This window comes from Rutilus rutilus (genome assembly GCF_951802725.1).
Source record: "Rutilus rutilus genome assembly, chromosome: 5".
Lineage (NCBI taxonomy): Eukaryota > Metazoa > Chordata > Actinopteri > Cypriniformes > Leuciscidae > Rutilus > Rutilus rutilus.
Genome location: NC_140213.1, coordinates 25,883,395 through 25,904,952, shown reverse-complemented (window position 1 = coordinate 25,904,952; position 21,558 = coordinate 25,883,395). Strand labels below are relative to the sequence as shown.

Here is a 21,558-nt window from a genome sequence, read left to right as displayed (position 1 = left end):
GTTTGCTAGCATGAGTCAAAAGAGCCAAACCTCATCTCTATACGATGTTCTGATACAGAGATATAGGTCTTGCAAAACGGTTGCTAGGGTACTCAAGTTTGGTTGCTATGGAGTTGCTTGGGAGCTGGAAGCTTTAAACTTAAGTTTAAAGTGGTTTGAAGTTTAAAGTAGTTTACGAGTTTTGAGTTTACAAGTTTAAATGAGTTTAGAGTTTAAGTTTAAATGAGTTTAGAGTGTGTGTGTGTGTGTGTGTGTGTGTGTGTCACTCAGAGTTTATGAGTTTAGAGTTTATAAGTGTATAAATTGATGAGTTTATAAGTGTAAGAGTTTTTGAGTTTAGAGTTTATAAGTTTTAAATGAGTTTAGAGTGTATAAGTTTTAATGAGTTTAGAGTTTATAAGTTTAAATGAGTTTAAGAGTTCAGAGTTTATTAATTTATGAGTTTAAGAGTTCATAAGTCTATGAATTCATGAGTTTATAAGTTAATTAGTTTATAAGTGTATGAGTTTAGAGTTTATTAGTTTAAATGAGCCTCAATGACTCATATAGTATATAGAACGGCAGTTTGGTTTAGTCTTCAAGGTGTTTAGATTTAAATTTTTGTCGGTTGGTGAGTTTGAATCTAGATTTGAATTTTTTAGAACTCCCCATTGTAAGTCAATGGGAGTTTTTCCTAGTTTTGATCGGCATTTTTAGGAAAACCGTAAGTCCGATCAGTCTGAAAAGATATAGCAACTAACTTCAGATCAGTTTGAGTGTCTGAGCCGAGTTTGGAGTATGTAGAGTTAAAGCTCTAGGACGAGTTTGAGTCAACAGTTTTTAACAGAAGAATAATAATAATAATAAGTTTAAGTACAATATCAGTAAGTTGGCTCTCTCAAGCCAACTTAATAATAAGTTTAAATAGGATTTCAATATGTTGGCTCTCTCAAGCCAACTTAATAATAATAAGTTTAAATAGGATTTCAATATGTTGGCTTTCTCAAGCCAACTTAATAAGTTTAAATAGGATTTCAATATGTTGGCTCTCTCAAGCCAACTTAATAAGTTTAAATAGGATTTCAATATGTTGGCTCTCTCAAGCCAACTTAATAATAAGTTTAAATAGGATTTCAATATGTTGGCTCTCTCAAGCCAACTTAATAAGTATGAGCCATAACAATAGTGTTGCTTTGCCTTTGGCAAGCACCACTAATAAGAAGAAGAATAATAAGTATGAGCAATAACAATAGTGATGCTTTTAAAAAAGCACCACTAATAATAAGTATGAGCAATAACAATAGTGTTGCTTTGAAAAGCACCACTAATAATAAGTATGAGCAATAACAATAGTGTTGCTTTGAAAAGCACCACTAATAATAAGTATGAGCAATAACAATAGTGATGCCTTGCTTTCAGCAAGCACCACTAATAAGTATGAGCAATAACAATAGTGATGCCTTGCTTTCAGCAAGCACCACTAATAATAATAAGTATGAGCAATAACAATAGTGATGCCTTGCTTTCAGCAAGCACCACTAATAATAATAAGTATGAGCAATAACAATAGTGATGCCTTGCTTTCAGCAAGCACCACTAATAATAATAAGTATGAGCAATAACAATAGTGATGCCTTGCTTTCAGCAAGCACCACTAATAAGTATGAGCAATAACAATAGTGATGCCTTGCTTTCAGCAAGCACCACTAATAATAATAAGTATGAGCAATAACAATAGTGTTGCTTTGAAAAGCACCACTAACTAGAATGTACATTTCCTGAAGAAAATGTGAAGTGGTGCTTGCAGTGGCAAAACTCGCCACTCGGTTGCTAGGGTGTTGTACATGATTGCATACGAGCCAACAACCATGTCTGTACGATGTTGTGGAGCTGAAATATGGCTTCTATATGTTGCAATTTGGTTGCTAGGTGGCTCTAAACGGTTGCTAAGGGGTGGTTTGTTATGGAAATAATTCTATTCGAGAGGAGGAAGAAGACAAGTCGAGACCTTTGAAAAGTCAAAGTATCAAAAAGGTTTATTTCTTGCAAGAAATTGACATTCACATACAGAGTGCATCTGGTATGAGAAGGCAAAGGGCTAGTCCCCTTGCAGAAGTTATATACCCCCAATACATCCTGGGTAGGCTTCATCTGTGTCAAAGGATCGCTACCTTAAAAGGTAATGTCTTGTTCAAAAATCTTTGTCTGGCATAAATTATATCTAGACAGAACAATATCATGCCTACATACAAGTTCCTGTTTTTAGCTGCAGCTTTTCACACATTTTGCTTATATCTCTATTTTGATCTTGAGCTACACACATACTTTCACACTTGGAGCTCACAAAAGGACACTTGAAGTACAAAAGGTCACTTGAGTGTGTATAGTCTCTCTGTTACTTAGTCTCCTATAACTCAGAACATTTTGTCCCTGCAAGCTTGTCTTAACTTATGCTTTTCTAAACACTTGATTACATATCTTTAATAACGTGCTTTAGCTTATATGAATATATTTCTTCAAATGCTTATGAGTAAAGACAAAGTAAAAGATGTTAATACAAGTTGTACACTTCTAAAAGTAAAAACACATCTAAAAGTAAAAGAACATCTAAAAGTAAAAGAACACATCTAAATGTAAAAGAACACATCTAAAAGTAAAAGAACACATCTAAATGTAAAAGAACACATCTAAAAGTAAAAACACATCTAAATGTAAAATTTCTATCACATTCCCCCATTTGTTCATTCAAAGAACATACACAAAATTTGACATTTACTTCTCCATAATCATAGTAATTTACAACAGGTAAATTTTTCCCATGGTTACTTCATTTCTTAGTCAAACTCATGTTCGCTCTCGTTCTCGTATGCCTCACCTTCAGGCACTGTAACCTCAACCTCATACTCTGGGGCCCTTTGTATCATTGTTACATATTCCCCTGCAGTCATTCTAACCATCGTGGTATTCACTGCCCTAGCAGTGATTGTAGAAATACAATTCATAACACATGGGATCATCAAAAGCAAAATCAAAATCAAACCTGCTATTGGCATAACTGTACTTATCACCCATCTCATCCACCCCTCTAGGCCTGAAAACCAGTCACCTATCGAAGATGACATGTCTCCTGGGGTGGCTACAGCCATTTTCATGTGCGCTATTATGTCTGTTACATTTTGATAGACGTCAGGCAAATTAAAACAACAAGATGTCCCTAGCATTTTGCACACGCCTCCGCGTTCTGACGTAATCATGTCTAAAAGAAGTCTGTGTTGAATAACAGCTTTTCTAATCCCTCTAAGTTCAGTGTTTAGTTGTCCTAACGCATCTTCAGTCTCGTTTGCTAAGCGTAATACTTGCCAAGCCAAGCCATTTATTTTTAGTAAGCTAGCTGCAGTGCCTCCCCCGATAAGGAAAGACCATCCTGTCATGGATATTCTACTCGTCCAAGGATCCCAAAGTTTGGTACCTTGAAACATCCGAGGTATTTTCTCATCAGCTAAGCTTCTTTTTGGTCTCAAATAAGTTTGCTTATCGTCTTCATTTTCTTTATTGAAATAAACTTCCGTTCCTGTATCTAAAAGTCCTGGATAACAGCACCCCATCCATCTCTTAGGAAGGGAGTGGAAAGCGGTTTGACCGCAGACCCACACTGTTCCAGCCGTTGTTTCTCTGAGATCATCGTCGTTACCGGGACACGTAATAAATGTACCCTCCGATGTTATACATTTGTCATTACCCATGGTTATCGTAGTTTTACAGTGGGATGTACCAGTCATCGTTGCCCCTTGTTGGATCTCTAACTTACATAGACACACTTCACCTAATTGTGGTTTTACTGCCCATACATTATCAAAGTTTCTAGTACTGTGTTCTGATGGGTTCTGACACATTACCCCCTTTGGAGCAACTAATTTGCTTTTCTCAGAGTTTGCTTCATTCAGTAATTTCCACATCGCACACGGAATTAATCCTACTAATTCTCCTAAATTAGCTGATCGTAATGGATGGACCCTCCAAGTCCTGTCCATTCGCAGACACCACCAACATGATTGGTTAATAGCCAAAGCTTGTCGTTGAAGTAAACTTAACATACATGCCCTGTTGCCCTCACATTGTATTCTGCTATGCGTAATAGTTGTGTCTTCATGATGCAGATTAAATTGTCTTTCTAATTCAGCATCCTCTTCTTCAGGTATACTAATATGAGTTATTAGTTCAGACAGACTATGGGTTTTCGGTGGCGGATCTATCATTGTAATTTCTATCGGAACATAAGTGTCGGTACCTGAGGTCCACCAAGCACAGAAAAATTTTCCTCCCCACTGAGTTACACCATCATTGCCTGTGGACAGAGTGACCTTCAGTTTAGTTTTAACATTTTCAGTGATTTCTTCGAATTTCATAAGATCTGACACCATCCTATTGTTATGACCACTAGGTGAAGCATACCCCACCTTGGTCAATAGGCCCTCCCTAATAGCCTCCTGATTACCTCCGTACACATCTTGCCATTCGCATGGATCTTTACAAAAATACATGGCTTTTCCCCATTTGTTCAAACGGTCTGGATTATACCCAGGTCCTGCTGCTGAAATAGGATCACATATTATAATTATTTTACTCCCTTTTCCCTTTGTCATTTCCACCTTTATGCTACCGTCCTGTGCTAGGCCTATGGCCAGACTAGTTAAGAGGATAAGATTTGGTAACATATTGCCACACAGTGCAACCTCGCCAGGCAAGAAAATGTTCCTGTGAAAAGGATATAAGTCCTGTGTCTCTATGTATTGTTGGTCTCAGGGCCGGTCTGGTAGATATTATTAAACAGTTCACTGCAAGTCCCACGCCGTCAAAGCACCACAAAGTTCTTGTCACAGTTCTTATTACCCCTAAAATCGCTGAATCGTCCCGTACTATTGATTCGTCTTCTCTCCAATGATGATGATTTTCAAATTGGTAACCTACAGGATGGCATGCGCCTCTGGTTAGCCTGATCCCTGTTAGGTGCTCGTTAGCTGTGTATGGGATTCTTCTTCCGTTGCAGCTACCGCAGGAGCTGGCACTTTTCGACAGTGCGTCCCATGGATCCACGGAGCTCTTTCCTCGACTTTCACCGCAGTGTGAGTTGTCAGCAAAACCTGAAATGGCCCCTGCCACCTCTTTGCTCTCCAGTGCTTCCGCCTCAGATCCTTTATCAGCACGAAATCTCCTGGCCTGATGCTGTGCAGGGCTGTCTCAGCTGGCTCTGGAGCTGCTGCCTGGACCTGTTTTGAGATATCACAGAACACCTTATCCAGTTCAACACAATATTGCAACATGTCATGTTCACATAGAGTGGTGTCAGGCAGTGGTCTAGGATTTTGAGGTTCCCAGCCCATGTGAGGTGGACGAGCAAACAGAATCTCAAATGGTGAGAGTTGTGCTCGCCCCCTCTTTCTCATTCTCATATAAGTCAAAGCAATGGGCAGGGCCTTTGGCCATGAAAGCCCTGTCTCATCACAAATTTTTACCAGTTTGTTTTTCAGAACTTGGTTCTGTCTTTCTACCGCTCCGGCTGATTCCGGATGATAGGAACAAAAATGCTTCCAGGGAGTACCCAAGAAAGCTTCAACTGCTGAAATTGCATTGTTTACAAAATGTGAGCCATTGTCACTTGATAATTTCTCAGGAATTCCCCATCGTGGGACAATTTCTTGTAGGAGTAATTTCGCCACTCCTTGTGCATCTGCTTTTGCTGTTGGCAGAGCCTCAATCCAACCTGAGAAAAGATCCACGGCAACTATGCAGTATTTCTTTTTATCTGATTGTGTCAAGTCAATATAATCAAGCATTACATGTGAGAATGGTCTTGGCGGCCTGGGATGCCCCGCCTGTCTCATTGCCTGACCCCTGCCGACATTGTTAGTTCCGCAAATCAGACATCTGCTGCAAAAATCTGCTGCCACTGTGGAAAAACCTTTAGTAAACCAGTTATTTTGCATAATAGAAAACATTCCCGTTTTGGAAGTGTGATCCAATCCATGTGTCAGTTTAGCATATGCCTGAAAGAAATGAGAAGGTAAACACGGTTTATTATTGGGGCCCCACCATTGTCCATTCTCATACACACATTCTGCCTCTCTCCATTTTCGCTTGTCAATTTCAGAGGCGTGCTGTTGCATGGCCTCTATGTCACCTAGTTCCTCATCCAGCCGTGCTGCTGTGGTTATCTGAACAGGAAGCAGAGCCGCAGCCTTTGCAGCTAAATCTGCAGATCTGTTTCCTTTGGAAACGTCATCGCTACCCGAAGTATGAGCCTGGCACTTGCAGACTGCTACTTCTTTTGGCAATAGCAAAGCATCCAACAATTGACTCACAAGCAGGTGATTCAATATCGGCTTACCATCTGCTTTCAGAAACTTTCGATGTCTCCATAATGAGCCAAAATCGTGTACAACGCCAAAAGCATACCTGGAGGCAGTGTAAATTGTAACACGTTGGCCACTTGCCAATTTGCATGCTTCAGTCAGAGCAACCAGTTCAGCAGCTTGTGCAGAAAAATGTGACGGCAGTGATTGTTGTTCAAGAACCTCAGTTAATGAAACTACTGCGTATCCAGCTCTGTTTTTGCCAAGGTCATCCCTACTGGAAGACCCATCCACAAAAAGGATCATGTCACTGTTGGGTAAGGCCACGTCTGTCAAGTCCGGTCTTGGACTACATATCTGTTCCAAAGCTGAAACACAACAGTGTGGTTCACCATCCTGTTCCGTCGGGAGCAGATTTGCTGGATTTAAAACATTATAACGTTTAACAGTAACGTTAGGCATTTCCAACAGCACAAAATTATATCTCAGCCACCGGGCTGCAGATAAATGAGAAGTCTTCTGTTCTAACAAAATTAGTGACACAGCATGTGGTACTAACAGTGTCAGGTCACTAAAACCTACAAAATCTCTAGAGGCTATCACAGCTCGCTCTGCTGCGGCCACAGCTCTTAGACAAGCAGGAAGCCCTCTTGCTACTGCGTCTAATCTCGTTGAGAAATACGCCACGGCCCTTAACTTTCCTCCGTGTTCTTGTAACAAAACAGAGGACATGTAACCATCTATCTCAGCTACTGTCTGTGTATAAGATTTATTTGGATTTGGAATACCAAGTGTAGGCGAACTCAGCAATGCCTGTTTCATTTCACAAAAGGCACTCTCTGCCTCTGTGGTCCAAGTCAGTTTGTCAGAGGCTGCCATTTCCTGACCATAAATTAACGCTGACAAAGGTCCTTCCTTTTCGCTGTAGCTAGGAATGAATGTTCTACAATACGAGGTCATTCCCAAAAATGACATCATTTGTTTCTTTGTGATCGGTTTAGGAATGTTTTGTATGGCTGTGACTCTTTTGTCAGATAATGACTTCCCATTTGCTGTCAACACGTGACCTAAAAAGGTAACTTTGGTTTGATTTACAGCTATTTTACTCGGGTTGACCTTGTGTCCCCGCTCTGCTAAGTAGGTTAACAATGTGATGGTAGCCTGCTTACAGATCTGTTCATTTGGACAGCAAAGTAACAAGTCATCAACGTACTGCAACAGAGCCACGCCAGGTGGAAGTACCAATTCTTCCAAACTACGTTTTAAAGCTTCGCTGAAAATTGTCTGACTTTCACAGAAACCCTGACATAAACGTGTGAAGGTGTACGCTTTACCATTGAAGTTAAATGCGAACCAAAATTGTGAGTCAGGATGTACTGGAACACTAAAGAATGCATTCGCAATGTCAACCAGCGTGTAACATTTGGTGTCAGCCGGAATCTGAGATAAGATCGTATAAGGATTTTGAACGTTCGGAGTTCTGGCTTGTACTGCGTCATTAACAGCTTTGAGATCCTGAACGAATCTATATTCAGTGGCCTGGTTTGAATCACGTATTTTCTTTACTGGAAAAATAGGTGTACGGACAGGTGAGTCTGGACATTCAACAATAACCCCTTTTTCCAACAAAGAATTAAACACTGGAGTAATGCCCTCAATCGCTTCCTTTTTCAATGGATATTGCATCTTTTTTGGTCTATAGTCAGATTTGGGTTTAATTTGAACCGGTTCACAGCCTGCAATCAGACCCACATCATATTTATCTTTAGCCCATAGACAACTCGGAACTCCCTCCAACCCCTCTGGGATGACTGGGAGGTGCGATAAGGTCAGACTATCAAGTGTTGTTTCCCCTTCCCTCACTGTGACTGCTCTCAAACCTCTCAATGTTTTATGACATGGTTGTTTAAACCATCCGGTACTTTCACTTTGGCAGATCAGTCTTTTTTGATCTATTATGACCCAGTCGGTCAGTTCATGGCATTTGGCCATGAAGGGACCTGCGTCACGCCATTCAGCCTTCACTGGTTTGGCCAGTGATATATGAGGCTGTGCATTTTCCACGTCATAAAACATTGCCTGTTTGTCAGTCAGTTTCACACTCAAAACACACCAGTGTTTTGTCCAATACAGATAATCTGTCTTTACATTTTCCACATCAACATTAAACCAACGCTGTGCATATTCATCATCAGGTTCAGTGCTGACATGTGAAGTACAGTGCAAATCTGTGTCATTTATAAATTCAGACGATGGCAACACTCTGTCATGAGCCTTTGTGGTCAGACACGTGTTAGAAACTTGCCATTCATAGACAAACAAAGGGGTTTCCCCTGTATCTACATGCAACATCCTCATGTCAGCAAAAAGCCCTTGAGTAGTACAGTGAACAGAAACACCCAGCTTACAGAGCAAATCTCTACCCATCAGATTAACTGGACACGTCTGAGTAATCAAAAAACAATGCTCAAATTTTTTCTCATCAATTGAACACTCAAGCTGCGTTGAGAATGGTTCTGTGACCACATGACCCGTTGCACTTCTGGAACATGTTGTTTTTCCAGAAAGTGGAATGGGTTTTGTCAATTCTGTTTCTTTAATTATTGAGTTACTAGCTCCTGTGTCAAGCAAAAATAGTAATGTCTTGTCAAGAACATTTACTTCTATCAAAGGTAAAGAATTATGAGCCTTATAGAAAACATTAGCAAGCACTTCTTCATTGCAGAGAGCAGAGTCAAAAACGAAAGGAAAATGATACTTATCTGATGAAGAGACAGGAGACCCGTTGCTCGCACCCCCCTCCTCTCAATCTGCTTGTTCTGGTCTGTAGGCTGCTTGTGGACAAGTGTCTCGCCAATGTCCTTTTTGTCCGCAGATGAAACAAGTGTCTCGATCTGGGCGTTGTTGATTTTGCGGAAAATGTCGACCTCTTCCACGGCCCCGTCCTCTGCCTCTTCCTCCACCACCTCTTTGGTTTTGTTGGTAGTGGTTTGGTTTGGGGTTGTTGTTTTCGTTCATGTGCAGCGCTATCAGAGCCAGAGATAGATCTTTGTCTTGCTTGGTGGTTTTGGCTGTCTTTTGCTTCTTGATGATTCCCTCGTGATGTTTCGCATGTCGTCTGATTTCTGCTGTAGAAGCCAATTGCCATCCAACACAGCTTTTTTCAATTTCTTTCGAAATTTCTCTGTCCAGTCCATCCATGAACAAAGTTCTTAAATAGTCGTCATAAGGATCAGATCCCATAGCCCCCGTAGTCGGGTCTGCTGGCGGTTGTCTTTTTTCTATACCACCATGGCGGTCAAAGCACTCTTTCAGTCGTAAGAAATATGCTTCAGTAGTTTCATCTTTTCCTTGAGTACATTGACGAACTTGGTGGATGTCCATCGTACGTGGAAATACTTTCTTTAAAGCTTTGACTATATCATCGACTTTCTTTGCGTAGTCATTGTTCATCTGATGGTCGTATTCGACGTGTATCGGACGGGAATCTTCTGGCCAGTCGTCTGACAGTTTAGCCATTTGCACTGGTCCATATTTCAAAACCATTAGTCTCCACAGCTCACCAAGAGTCGGTCTGAATTCTTTGCAGAAAACAACTAAATCAGCACCTAATTTTGCCCCACCTGCTTCGATGTTTGGCAGGTGTTCAGAAGCTTGTTTCAGTTCCCCTTGGGTCCATGGCCGCATTACCAGAACTGCTCCATCTGGTCCGGCTACTTCGAGCATCGGTGCCTGAAAATTTTGGAGATCTTCATCGTCATCATCACTTTCACTCTTTATCTCTGTTTCTGAATCATCAGTCTGCTGGCTCTTGCGTTGATTTCGCAGGTTCGGTCGCGGCGCTTGATGCCGTCTGCCCGTCAACCTGGTCGAATTTTGGTTAAGTTTTCTTTTTGTATGTCTTCGTGAGTGCAAAGTTAAGTCTTTCATGTTTGCAGTTAGCAATTCTTCTAGGTCTTTGTTGCATCTCGGCCACCTTCCTGCTTGATATGGAGCCCCAGAGCGCGTTGACGATGTGTCACCTCTCTTTTCCTCTGTTGCAACATATGTGGGCGGCGGTTCAGCTGGCGCACTGGCTTGCGCTCCTCCCGCAGCAGCTCCGTCCAGAGCAGGATTGAGAGCAGGTGGGCGACGAGCCGGATACGCCCCGTCCTCCACCGTCATTTTCACGTATTGACCGAAAAAGGGAGAAGAAGAGTCAGCAATGCCACAACAGTCATCTTTAAGATTCTGTAGTGCTTTCCTTGAAGCATCCTGTCTTTCTTTATCAGAGTATAATGGTGCGATGGCTCGACAGACCTGTTTTTGTTGTCTGCGTGTTGCCTCTTCTAACCATTTTACTATGATTTCACCACATTTCTTGTAATTCTCTTTGTCTTTTTTCTTAACAATATGAGTCACCCAATTCACTTTGGTTTGAGTCAACTGTGACACACTTAAACCCCCGTTAAATCCATATTGTCTTATTTAAAACGGCACATAAGCATGGTACCAAGTTCCCATTATTCTATCCATGGCTTTGTACGAGCTTTTAGAGAAATTAACCCGTTCCTCCTCTCCTTTAGAACTTTCACTTCCCATTGATTCTACTTAATAGTATTTATATTTGCGTATTTAAATCTTTCTCCTCACGTGGTCACCACGTACTATATTTACTGTGTTAATTCTTTCCCCCAGCGTGGCCACCACGCCTGCCTAAATCCGTCAATCTAGGACTTTCAAAAATGCCCACATCCGTCGATGCTAGGTCTTTTTCCCAGACAAGTGCCTTGTTAAATATTTGGAAGTTACTTTCAGGCTTATTCCAAACCGCAAAACTTGTCTAGACTTTTGAGAAGATTACTTTCAGGCTTATTCTCAAAATTCTGGCCCTTCTGGGAAAACAATTAACACTGGCATTTTAAGAAGTTACTTTCAGGCTTATTCTCAAAATCCTTTTGGAAATTACTTTCAGGCTTATTCCAAAAATCCTGACCCTTTTAGGAAAAATATTCAATACGCAAATAATTTTCTTATTTACCACGTAAATAATTTTCTCTCACCGTGCTTTTTGCAGCTTGGTTCTTTATTCGGGATCGCGTCCACCTAGGCCTGCCGTGGTGTCTACAATTCTCCCGTCCCTTGCAGTTTAGCGTCGGGGTATCGGAGCCAGAGACTTCTTGTCTTTGGGATGATCAGTCAATTGCTTCGTCCACGGAGGTCATCAGTTTTGCGATCCTTCCTCGTCGCCATTTGTTATGGAAATAATTCTATTCGAGAGGAGGAAGAAGACAAGTCGAGACCTTTGAAAAGTCAAAGTATCAAAAAGGTTTATTTCTTGCAAGAAATTGACATTCACATACAGAGTGCATCTGGTATGAGAAGGCAAAGGGCTAGTCCCCTTGCAGAAGTTATATACCCCCAATACATCCTGGGTAGGCTTCATCTGTGTCAAAGGATCGCTACCTTAAAAGGTAATGTCTTGTTCAAAAATCTTTGTCTGGCATAAATTATATCTAGACAGAACAATATCATGCCTACATACAAGTTCCTGTTTTTAGCTGCAGCTTTTCACACATTTTGCTTATATCTCTATTTTGATCTTGAGCTACACACATACTTTCACACTTGGAGCTCACAAAAGGACACTTGAAGTACAAAAGGTCACTTGAGTGTGTATAGTCTCTCTGTTACTTAGTCTCCTATAACTCAGAACATTTTGTCCCTGCAAGCTTGTCTTAACTTATGCTTTTCAAAACACTTGATTACATATCTTTAATAACGTGCTTTAGCTTATATGAATATATTTCTGCAAATGCTTATGAGTAAAGACAAAGTAAAAGATGTTAATACAAGTTGTACACTTCTAAAAGTAAAAACACATCTAAAAATAAAAGAACACATCTAAAAGTAAAAGAACACATCTAAATGTAAAAGAACACATCTAAAAGTAAAAGAACACATCTAAATGTAAAAGAACACATCTAAAAGTAAAAACACATCTAAATGTAAAATTTCTATCACAGGTTACACAGTTACCATGATGATATTTACAGACTGGTTTCCCAACCGAAACAAACAAGCACACCCCCATGTCTATACGATGTTCTGGTGCTGAGATATAGCTCATTCATGTGTTTGTACGGTTGCTAGGGTACTCCAAATGGTTGCTAAGGTTTGTTTATACAGTTTATGGGGTAATATTTAAAGAGTATTTGCAGGTCTGGGTCAAAAAATGCCCAACTCTGTGTTTTTACAATGTTTTGTTGCTGAGATATGGCTTGTAAATGTTGTTCAGTGGTTGCTAGGGGCCTGTAACTGGTTTCTAGGGCGTGGCTATGAAGTTGTTATTTCACTACTTATTGGCTGCTTGATAGGACGAATCAAAAGAGCCCAACCCCAAGGCTCTATGACCTTCTGAGCCAAAGATATGATTTAGCAAATTTTGTGCCTATGTTAAGTCTATGGGACATTTTTCGGCTAATTTGTCGCCCGCCAGACGAACATCCTAATACCATGGAAATAAACAAGGCTTAATTTTACAGTACAGTTACACTTTACTTACCGAGTAAATTGTCATGTTTTCCTTGGTAACGTTGCAGGACATACGAGGTAAAAAAAGAAATGTGACTATGGAAAAGGGAATGATCAGATTATATGGTACAATTCCGGTAATACCATGGAAATAAACAAGGCTTCATTTTACAGTACAGTTACACTTTACTTACTGTGTAAATTGTCATGTTTTCCTTGGTAACGTTGCAGGACATACAAGGTAAAAAATTGTGACTATATGGAAAAGGGAATGATCAGGTTATATGGTACAATTCCGGTAATACCATGGAAATAAACAAGGCTTCCTTTTACAGTACAGTTGCACTTTACTTACTGAGTAAATTGTAAAAACATCTGCAAGAACATACCCAGTATTTAAGATGTGCCATGACATTAGGGAAAACTGTTCCTGCGGGGTAGTTACCAGGTAAGTGTAAGGTAAATTATTTGATAAACCCTCTATAAATGGGTGTAGCAATGAACAACAACTATGTAAGACAAGGTAATTTATTGGAAACTACTGTCTTAATTTCAAGATAGTAATAAATAAACATGGACTGTTACCAACATAACCCTAGGATAACTACAAACCTAACTTGAATTGATGGGTAATACTGGAGGTGTTTCTAAAAATTGGCTGCCTACATTCTGAGGAAGTACACAATTAAATCTGAGTTATTACCAGCCTAAACAGGTAACAAGTACACAGTACTTTGTTGAGTTGATATTTAACAGTGGTGTTTTTTTTCCCTGGTAGTTTCTCTGTAATTGCATACTAATCACCTTAAGTAATTACACACTAAAATACTATAATTTACCATATGCTTACCAGGTAAATACTTAGTAATTAGTTTGTAGTTTCTCTGCATTTACATACTTGTTACCTGTGGTAATTACCAATAACCAACTATAACTTACCATATATTTACCCGGTAAATACCTAGTAATTAGTTTGTAGTTTCTCTGCATTTACATACTTATTACCTGTGGTAATTACCAATAACCAACTATAACTTACCATATATTTACCAGGTAAATATCTAGTAATTAGGGGACTGTAAAAGGAAGGGTTACCCATTAAGAAATCTGTACAATGGAAAACCAACCTTTACTATGTGCAATAATGTTCTTTAGACTCTACAGAGTGTACAAGATGCCCTGAGCGGTTCTGGTCAAACACTGAAAGAACAAGGTGCATCTCAAAGGTTGATATTAAGAGTAATATTTACAGAGTAATATTAACATCATGCACTTATTATAAAGTTGGTAGTAGGGATAGGTTTATGGTTAGTCGCTTGTAACTATTTACTGTTATTACTATTTACTGTTATTACTACTAAGTGCATGTAACATATGTAACAAGGACACTGTAGACTAAATTCTGTCATTTACATGACATGTTGTTCCAACATTTTTGAAAATATTTTATTTTGTGTTCTACAGAAGAATGACATACATACATGCTTGTAAGTAAATTATGAAATTTAATTTTTGGATAAACTCTCCCTTTAACATTAGTACTTCACCTTACTGTCTCCCATACATTGTTTGGGTTATGGGTTTGGGTGAGTGTAGAGAGGGGAAACAGTTGATGAGCCCATGAAACCCTGTATCCTGCTATTTTTATGGTATTTTTCCTCTTAATTCCACATTGTGGGGGTGAAGCAAAATCAGAGATTAAACTTAAGTAGGTTTAAGTCTATTTATTCAAATTATATTGTTTACTGAGACACGATACATTGAAATACACATATAGAAATATAAAAAACAAAACACCTATAACATAGAGTATTTTTGTTGTTGTTGTTATTGTGATAAATATTGCACTCAGTAAAAATGTTGCCTTTTCATAAAAGTCTTGCATTTGTAAACCTTATCTGGCCATCATATTTTTTTTGGTATTTTTCTCAGGTTTAAGCAGAAGGATGTAACATTTAGGGGTGAATATACACAACAACAGCCCGTAACTGGAAGCCAAAATGGCGAAAATCTCCACAGCCACAGTGTACTTCCCTGGTGAGCTGACGTACGCCGGCACAAATGCAATCCACACAGCACAGAAGATCAGCATGCTGAAAGTAATGAATTTAGCCTCATTGAAATTGTCTGGGAGCTTTCGAGCAAAGAAGGCCAGCAGGAAGCAGACTACTGCTAACAGACCGATGTAGCCCAGCACCAGTACAAACCCCACAACAGACCCCATTGTGCACTGCAGGATCACTCGAGCGCCAAGCTCACCTGCACTCTCTGTGGGCAGAGGGGGAGCCAGCAGCAGCCACAGAAGACATATGACAACCTGAACCAGCGTGCAAAGGAAGATGCCTGCCCTCTGCTGGATGGGCCCAAAGTACTGCATCAGGTTAGGTCCAGGCAGAGTGGCTCGAAAAGCCACCAGCACCACCACAGTCTTACTAAGGACGCAGGCGATGCAGATCACAAAGCTCACTCCAAACAGGGTGTGACGTAGCATGCAGTTCCATGGCACAGGCCGACCAATGAAAACTAGGGCGCACAGGAAGCAGAAGGTCAGCGACACCAATAACAGGAAGCTCAGCTCAGAGTTGTTGGCCCGCACAAGGGGTGTATAACGATGATGGAAAAAGGCAGCCAGAACAGTTGTGGTCAGTGTTGCCCCAGTGATAGATAAGACTGTCAGGACAATTCCCATGGAATCTTGCAATGACAGAAACTCTACAACCTTTGAGATGCACCTTGTTCTTTCAGTGTTTGACCAGAACCGCTCAGGGCATCTTGTACACTCTGTAGAGTCTAAAGAACATTATTGCACATAATAAAGGTTGGTTTTCCATTGTACAGATTTCTTAATGTTACCTACATAGCTATTGCAATGTCTAGCACAATGTTCAAAGTTAAAAAGTTATTTCTAATCAATTAAAATGATCATTTAATCATGTTATTGGTGACTAAATATATGTATATGTAATACCTGTCATGTTACTGACTTCACCTGCTGCACAGGGAAGACAGTCGAAACAGCAGACAGGTTTTCCTTTTTGTACAGCCTTTCTAGTGCCTGGAAGACAGCTCACACTGCACACCGATATAGGAACCTGAATGATACAGAAATAAACTCAATTAGACTCACATCATCCTTCTAACAACACAATATCTGTCAGCACAAGCACATAAAGAAGTCCAGAAAGAAAGAAAATCTTCACACAAATGCATTCCTCTCTTTCTATAAAAGACAGGTACACTCTCATACACACAATCATTTACTCATTCACAGGACATATCTTTCTACTCTCAGCAGGGGTTTGTCCATTAAAGGGCTGTATCTGCTCCATACTGAGAGGTTTGATAATGGACGCATTCACCTGCACACTTCTTGTACCCTTTTTACAGAGGGCACTTGAGAATGTAAAAGCATGACTTTTTGTGGTAACACCACGCTAGACTGTTTTCATTAGTGAAAGAGATTGTTTTTTGCCTGCTGATTTGTTTCTCCCTCTTTTTCTACATGGCAAGAGAGCCCTACGGACCCCTTATAAAAAATAATATAAGCAGAATACTGTAAGTATATATAGCACTAGATGGTGAAAGCAAAGAATACAACTTGCATGTTTTTTTATTGTTTTTTTTTATTATTATTATTATTTTTTAACTTGTACAGGCAGCCAGGTTTTAAACCCAGGACCCCTCACATCAAAAGCAAGAATTATACCACTGGACTGACACATTCAGTACTTTGTATATTTATACAAACAGGATGTATTTAATTTTTGTATAAAAGGTTTTTTTTTTTTTTTTTTTTTCTCACAATTGTATGTAGGGTTAGAAAATAGTTACAACATAGTCTGAAATAAATGTGTCTGGTGGGATCATGTCATGTCATGACATATCTTGCTAGTCCATAAGAGTCACCACCAGATTTTATCTCAATATAACCCCTGATTATGAGTGACAAATCAGGGGCCTATTCAATGAAGCCGATTTAGGGGGATAGCCAGGTATGTTTCAGTTTAGTTTGCCAACCCTGGGTTTTAGGCACAATGAAAGTGTTTTGCCACAGTACCTTGTGCTTCATGGCTAACCTGCTCCATGGCAGGTTATCTTCTAGGTAAGATATCTCAAACTGATATTGGACCAATCAGCATTAAGCAAAGTGACACATCTCTGATGCAATAAAGTCACTCCCCCAGTTACTCTTGCTCCAAATTAAAGGTCATTTACAATTTGACCTTTACAATACCTACATGGTATTTTTAAATACAAAATTGTCTGGCTTTTAGTGATGAATATTTATTATAATTATTTTATATGATTTATACATGATTTATATAATTATTATACCCCTAATCCATTACACATTAGCAATTTTAGTTTAACAATTATTATTATAAATGTAGTTTAAATTAACATAATTATATACAGATAATAAGTAATATAAGATAAGATTTGGAATCAGCAGATAAAGCTTTAAAAATGACTACATGTGATCTTACATGTCCGAGTCTCTATATGCCTATTGCCTATATATATATATATATATATATATATATATAATTTAACTTTATAACTTTCACTTGCACTGATACAGCATATTTTCTTGCTGTGTATGCATTTATGTATTTCATATTCTTCAATCTCTAAATCTTCGGTAGAAGAGAGAAAATAATCTTGCTGACTCTCTCACGAGTGAATCACAATTTCTTTATGTTTCAAGGCATGTGATTGGCTGTTTGCTACAGATGTCACACTTTCATGTGCATGCTCTCCATTAACTCAGAATCAAAGCCTGAGTTGACAGAGAAAGTGTCATGGTACCAACAAAGCCTGACTGAATTGGTTTGGTTTTGTCAACTTTAAACTAATCCTGTAACCCTGAGTTTGTTCAACTACCATAATGATACAAGCCCCAGATTGAGCCCCTTAATGTTTGTTTGTATTTGCATCTCTAAAGGCAAATATTTAAAAACATTTAAAATTATATAATGAATGAAAAGTCACTGGATTCTTACTTTGTCAGTCCAGCCCCCACCCCAAAACACTTTCTCAAGGCTTATGTTCAGCTCCTGGCCTGGTCCTTTGGCTGCATCAAACTGCCCAACCTGGACGAAATTCACTGCTCCACTTTCATCAACATGACAGTTCATAACGTCATAAGAGGCAGATGGCTCGCCGTTATCTTCAAAATAAACCAGCTCACCCACTGGTGTTGTGAAGTTTACTGCATTTAAGTAGTACAGAAGCTGTAAAAGGAAAAGAGTACAGATTATCATATGCAGTGATTATTTAAAAAAAGTGTCGTTTACATAAAACATAAAAATTGAAAATATTATTTTAAATATTTTTTTAGACCCCTCCTGTCTGTACCTGTCTGGGCTTTATTTGAGTCACATCAGGACATTCTCCATCTTCAAACGGCCCTCTACCAGGCTGACAGGCCAGCATGTTGTGAATAGCATTGGCAATAGCATACACAGCCTTATACACATTGTAAGTAACTCTCAACTGTGAAACATCAGAGTAGATGTGACCACGTTTCTCCACATTCTCTGAGCCTGTGCACTTTGGCATTTTAAATGAAGGCTGCCAGTACTGTGCCAGCGAGCAACCAAATATTTCTTCCCATACATCTTTTACGAACGGTTCATTTGGCTGCTTCACAGGGCTCAGCTGGGCAAGATAAGCACCAAGACCATGAATATCAGCTCGGCGCAGGGCAAAGCCAATGGTACCGGCTAGAAGAGGAATGCTCGCTTGGTCAAAGAACTGAATGGAGGTGCTCCAGGCCTCTGTGGCTATCCACTGTCTGTTGGTCACATTCTGCACCACCACTTCCTTGAATAGGACTACTATGTCAGGGGCAATGGCAAATGTCACCACCACACGAGCTGTGGAACTCTGGATCCTCTCCACAGTTCGCCTGATCCTGCTTTGTGAGTGTGATTTAGGAATGAATTCCAAGTAGTCTACGCAAATCCCAAAATGTTCCAGTTCTTTCAAGAGCAGCTGCACACCACTTTTACCATATTCATCATCCCCTGCAACCACCCCCACCCAGGTCCAGTCCAGCAGGCGCAGCAGACGGGCCATGGCCTTAGCCTGGAAGGCATCACTGGGAACAGTACGCAGGAAAGAGTGAAATCTACGACTGTCAGTCAGACAAGCACAGGATGCAAAATAACTAACCTGGGCAGACAAAGCACAGAGACAAGATCTGAAGAAAAACTGTGTAAAAAAAGCACATTTTATGCTTAGAGACACTGTAGCTAAATTGCTACACGTATATAAACCACTTAAATAATTCATACTGTTTTCAATAGACCTGTGTACAAGTAGCAGTTGCTTACACTCTAAAATGAACTATTGCAACAAGTTTAGCATGTCAAAGTTACACCACATTGTAATTTCCTACTGACACCATTACTGGCTGATTTGGATCATATATATATATATATATATATATATATATATATATCTCAACTCCCCTGTAATTTAATATGCATTTTAAGTTAATTATAAAGTAAATAACCCAGTTCATTAAATATTGGAAAAAGTACTTGAAAATGAACACTTTTCTAAAAGTCACCCCAAAACAAAGACCGCATAAACATAATCCCCCCAAAAACATTTAAGTGGGAAAAAACAATCAGTGATTGGGTCTCTGAGGGTCAGTTCATTATACCATGGGGATATCAAAAACTCCCAGCGTGTCAGCCACCACTATTGAGGCAGAGGAACGAGCGTCACCGACAATGACAGGCACCACTGGAGGTCCGTTGCACTCAGCGCTCGACACTGTCTCCTCCTGCCCTGTTACCAGAGCTAAAGCAGCACTCAGTGTTGTGCTCTCAGCTAGGCATGTATCGGCTACCAGGTATCCCAAAGTAAAGTTTGGTAGCAGAACAGGGTCCCGATTAATCTCCTCCACGGTGAAGATCATAGCTTTGAGCCAGCGGTATGAACGAAGGTCAACACTAAAAGAGAATGAAAAATGTAAAGTTTTGTAATTTGAGAAATAACTGAATTGGGTCAGTTCAGTAATAATCTATATGGAGGTATATCCTGATGTGATATGAAATCCTAGTTTGTTGGAATATGCACAATGAAAATGTTGTTTCAGGCAACCTAAATGAGTTTATTAAATTAAAAATCAAATAAAGGTATTTTAGGCTGAGTGGAAAGTCAGGGTGAGGTTAGGTAATTACAGTTAACAGAAACCCTCCATGACAGTGGCGTGCACGCGAGTCTTCAAATAACATAATAAGCAGCCAGCAGATAACATTAAGCTAATACAGAAAACTTACATTTATCCTACCATGCTACTGTAAAAGTTGCGGCAGCATACAATTTATGCTTAACTAAAATACAAGTATAAATCTATTTCAGCCGCATTCTGAGTCTGACAATGTCATTCGTTTTTATTAGCTCGGGGAAATAGGTACATATAGTGAAAGGAAATTTTAAGTCCATGCTCCAACTCTAAATTGTAAGGAACTTATATCTTTGTTTTCATAGTAACACTTTACAATAAGGTTAATTTGTTTACTAACTAACATGAACTAACCATGAGCAACACATTTGTTACTGTATTTGTTAATCTTAGTTAATAATAATACAACTGTTATTTTTGTTCATGTTATGTCACAGTCAGTGCATTAACTAATGTTAACAAATACAACTTTTGATTTTAATTATGTTTTAGTAGGCTAAATGCTGAAATTAATATGAACTAATCATTAATAAATGCTGTAGAAATGCAGTTTATTATTAGTTCATGTTAACAAATTTAACTAATGAAACATTATTGTAAAGTGTTTCTGATTTCATGATAGCTAACACTTTAATGCATATAATATATACATAAAATTTACAACATCAACAAAACTAAACATGAATTCCTCATAATTACCTTCTTGATTCTCACTGTTTTGTTTGGTAAAGTAAATAATATTTAGTAATATTATCATCATTTCCCTATTTCCGTTTGATGTGCTATGCATTCTAATTGTATCAACATCTTTTAATAGAATGCCAAGGAAAGAAAGGATAAAAAGAAAAACGAAAACAAGAAACCCCCTTTTTTTTGCCCTTTTTGGTCCTTCCGCCCCTGCCCCTGAGGAGGTCTGTGCACGCCACTGCTCCATGAGAAAACATTTTGAATGTATTAACAGTTGTTCTACAAATTGCCTTATAGTTCATTTTAAATGTTCTCATTATTCTCACCCCTGGCAGCGAGCAGCATGCTGCATTTCAGTAAAAGCATGATCAGGTACTGGTGCTTCATTATGAACTGGAAACAGACCACCAATTATCACATCTCCCTCTTTATACAAGCTCTCTGAAAAATATCTGCCCTGCAGACCGCATGACAGGCCTGCACCACAAACCCCGACCATCTCAACTATGATTCCCACCAGCCACAACCACATAATCAATTCCATCACTTTACAAAGAAAGAAAGCGAGAGGGGGGGGGGGGGGGGGGAGAGAGAGAGAGAGAGAGAGAGAGAGAGAGAGACTGAGTGCAGAACTGCAGGCTCACGCTTTTCCAGCAAAGAAAGAAAGGTTAGATGATAACTCCTCTTTTGTAGAATTTAATTTGCCTGGGGCATAAGAACATGCAACAGGAAAACAAGTGAGTGGGGGATAATTGTAGAAAGCCCTTGGAGAGCACAAAAACAAATAAAAACTACTTTGAGAATTAAAATGCATAACCCCAGTAATGA

General features: G+C 39.4%; 1 protein-coding gene and 1 long non-coding RNA gene across 2 annotated transcripts; both read right to left on the bottom strand.

The window, feature by feature from the left end:
- Positions 1 to 2,926: 2,926 nt before the first annotated feature.
- Positions 2,927 to 11,578, bottom strand: LOC311290263. The gene is made up of 2 exons (XR_014627349.1): positions 11,372 to 11,578; positions 2,927 to 5,246 (listed from the first exon to the last, which is right to left on the bottom strand). It is a non-coding gene; the product is annotated as an uncharacterized lncRNA (long non-coding RNA).
- Positions 11,579 to 14,736: 3,158 nt separating this feature from the next.
- On the bottom strand, positions 14,737 to 21,262 carry olfcs2 (olfactory receptor C family, s2; the record flags this gene model as incomplete). The annotated part of the gene is made up of 6 exons (XM_084409988.1): positions 14,737 to 15,632; positions 15,811 to 15,934; positions 17,846 to 18,076; positions 18,201 to 19,019; positions 19,516 to 19,807; positions 21,057 to 21,262. The coding sequence occupies 6 exons, from the start codon at positions 21,260 to 21,262 to the stop codon at positions 14,737 to 14,739; spliced, it is 2,568 nt and encodes an 855-aa protein (XP_084266114.1).
- Between the last annotated feature and the right edge of the window lie 296 nt (positions 21,263 to 21,558).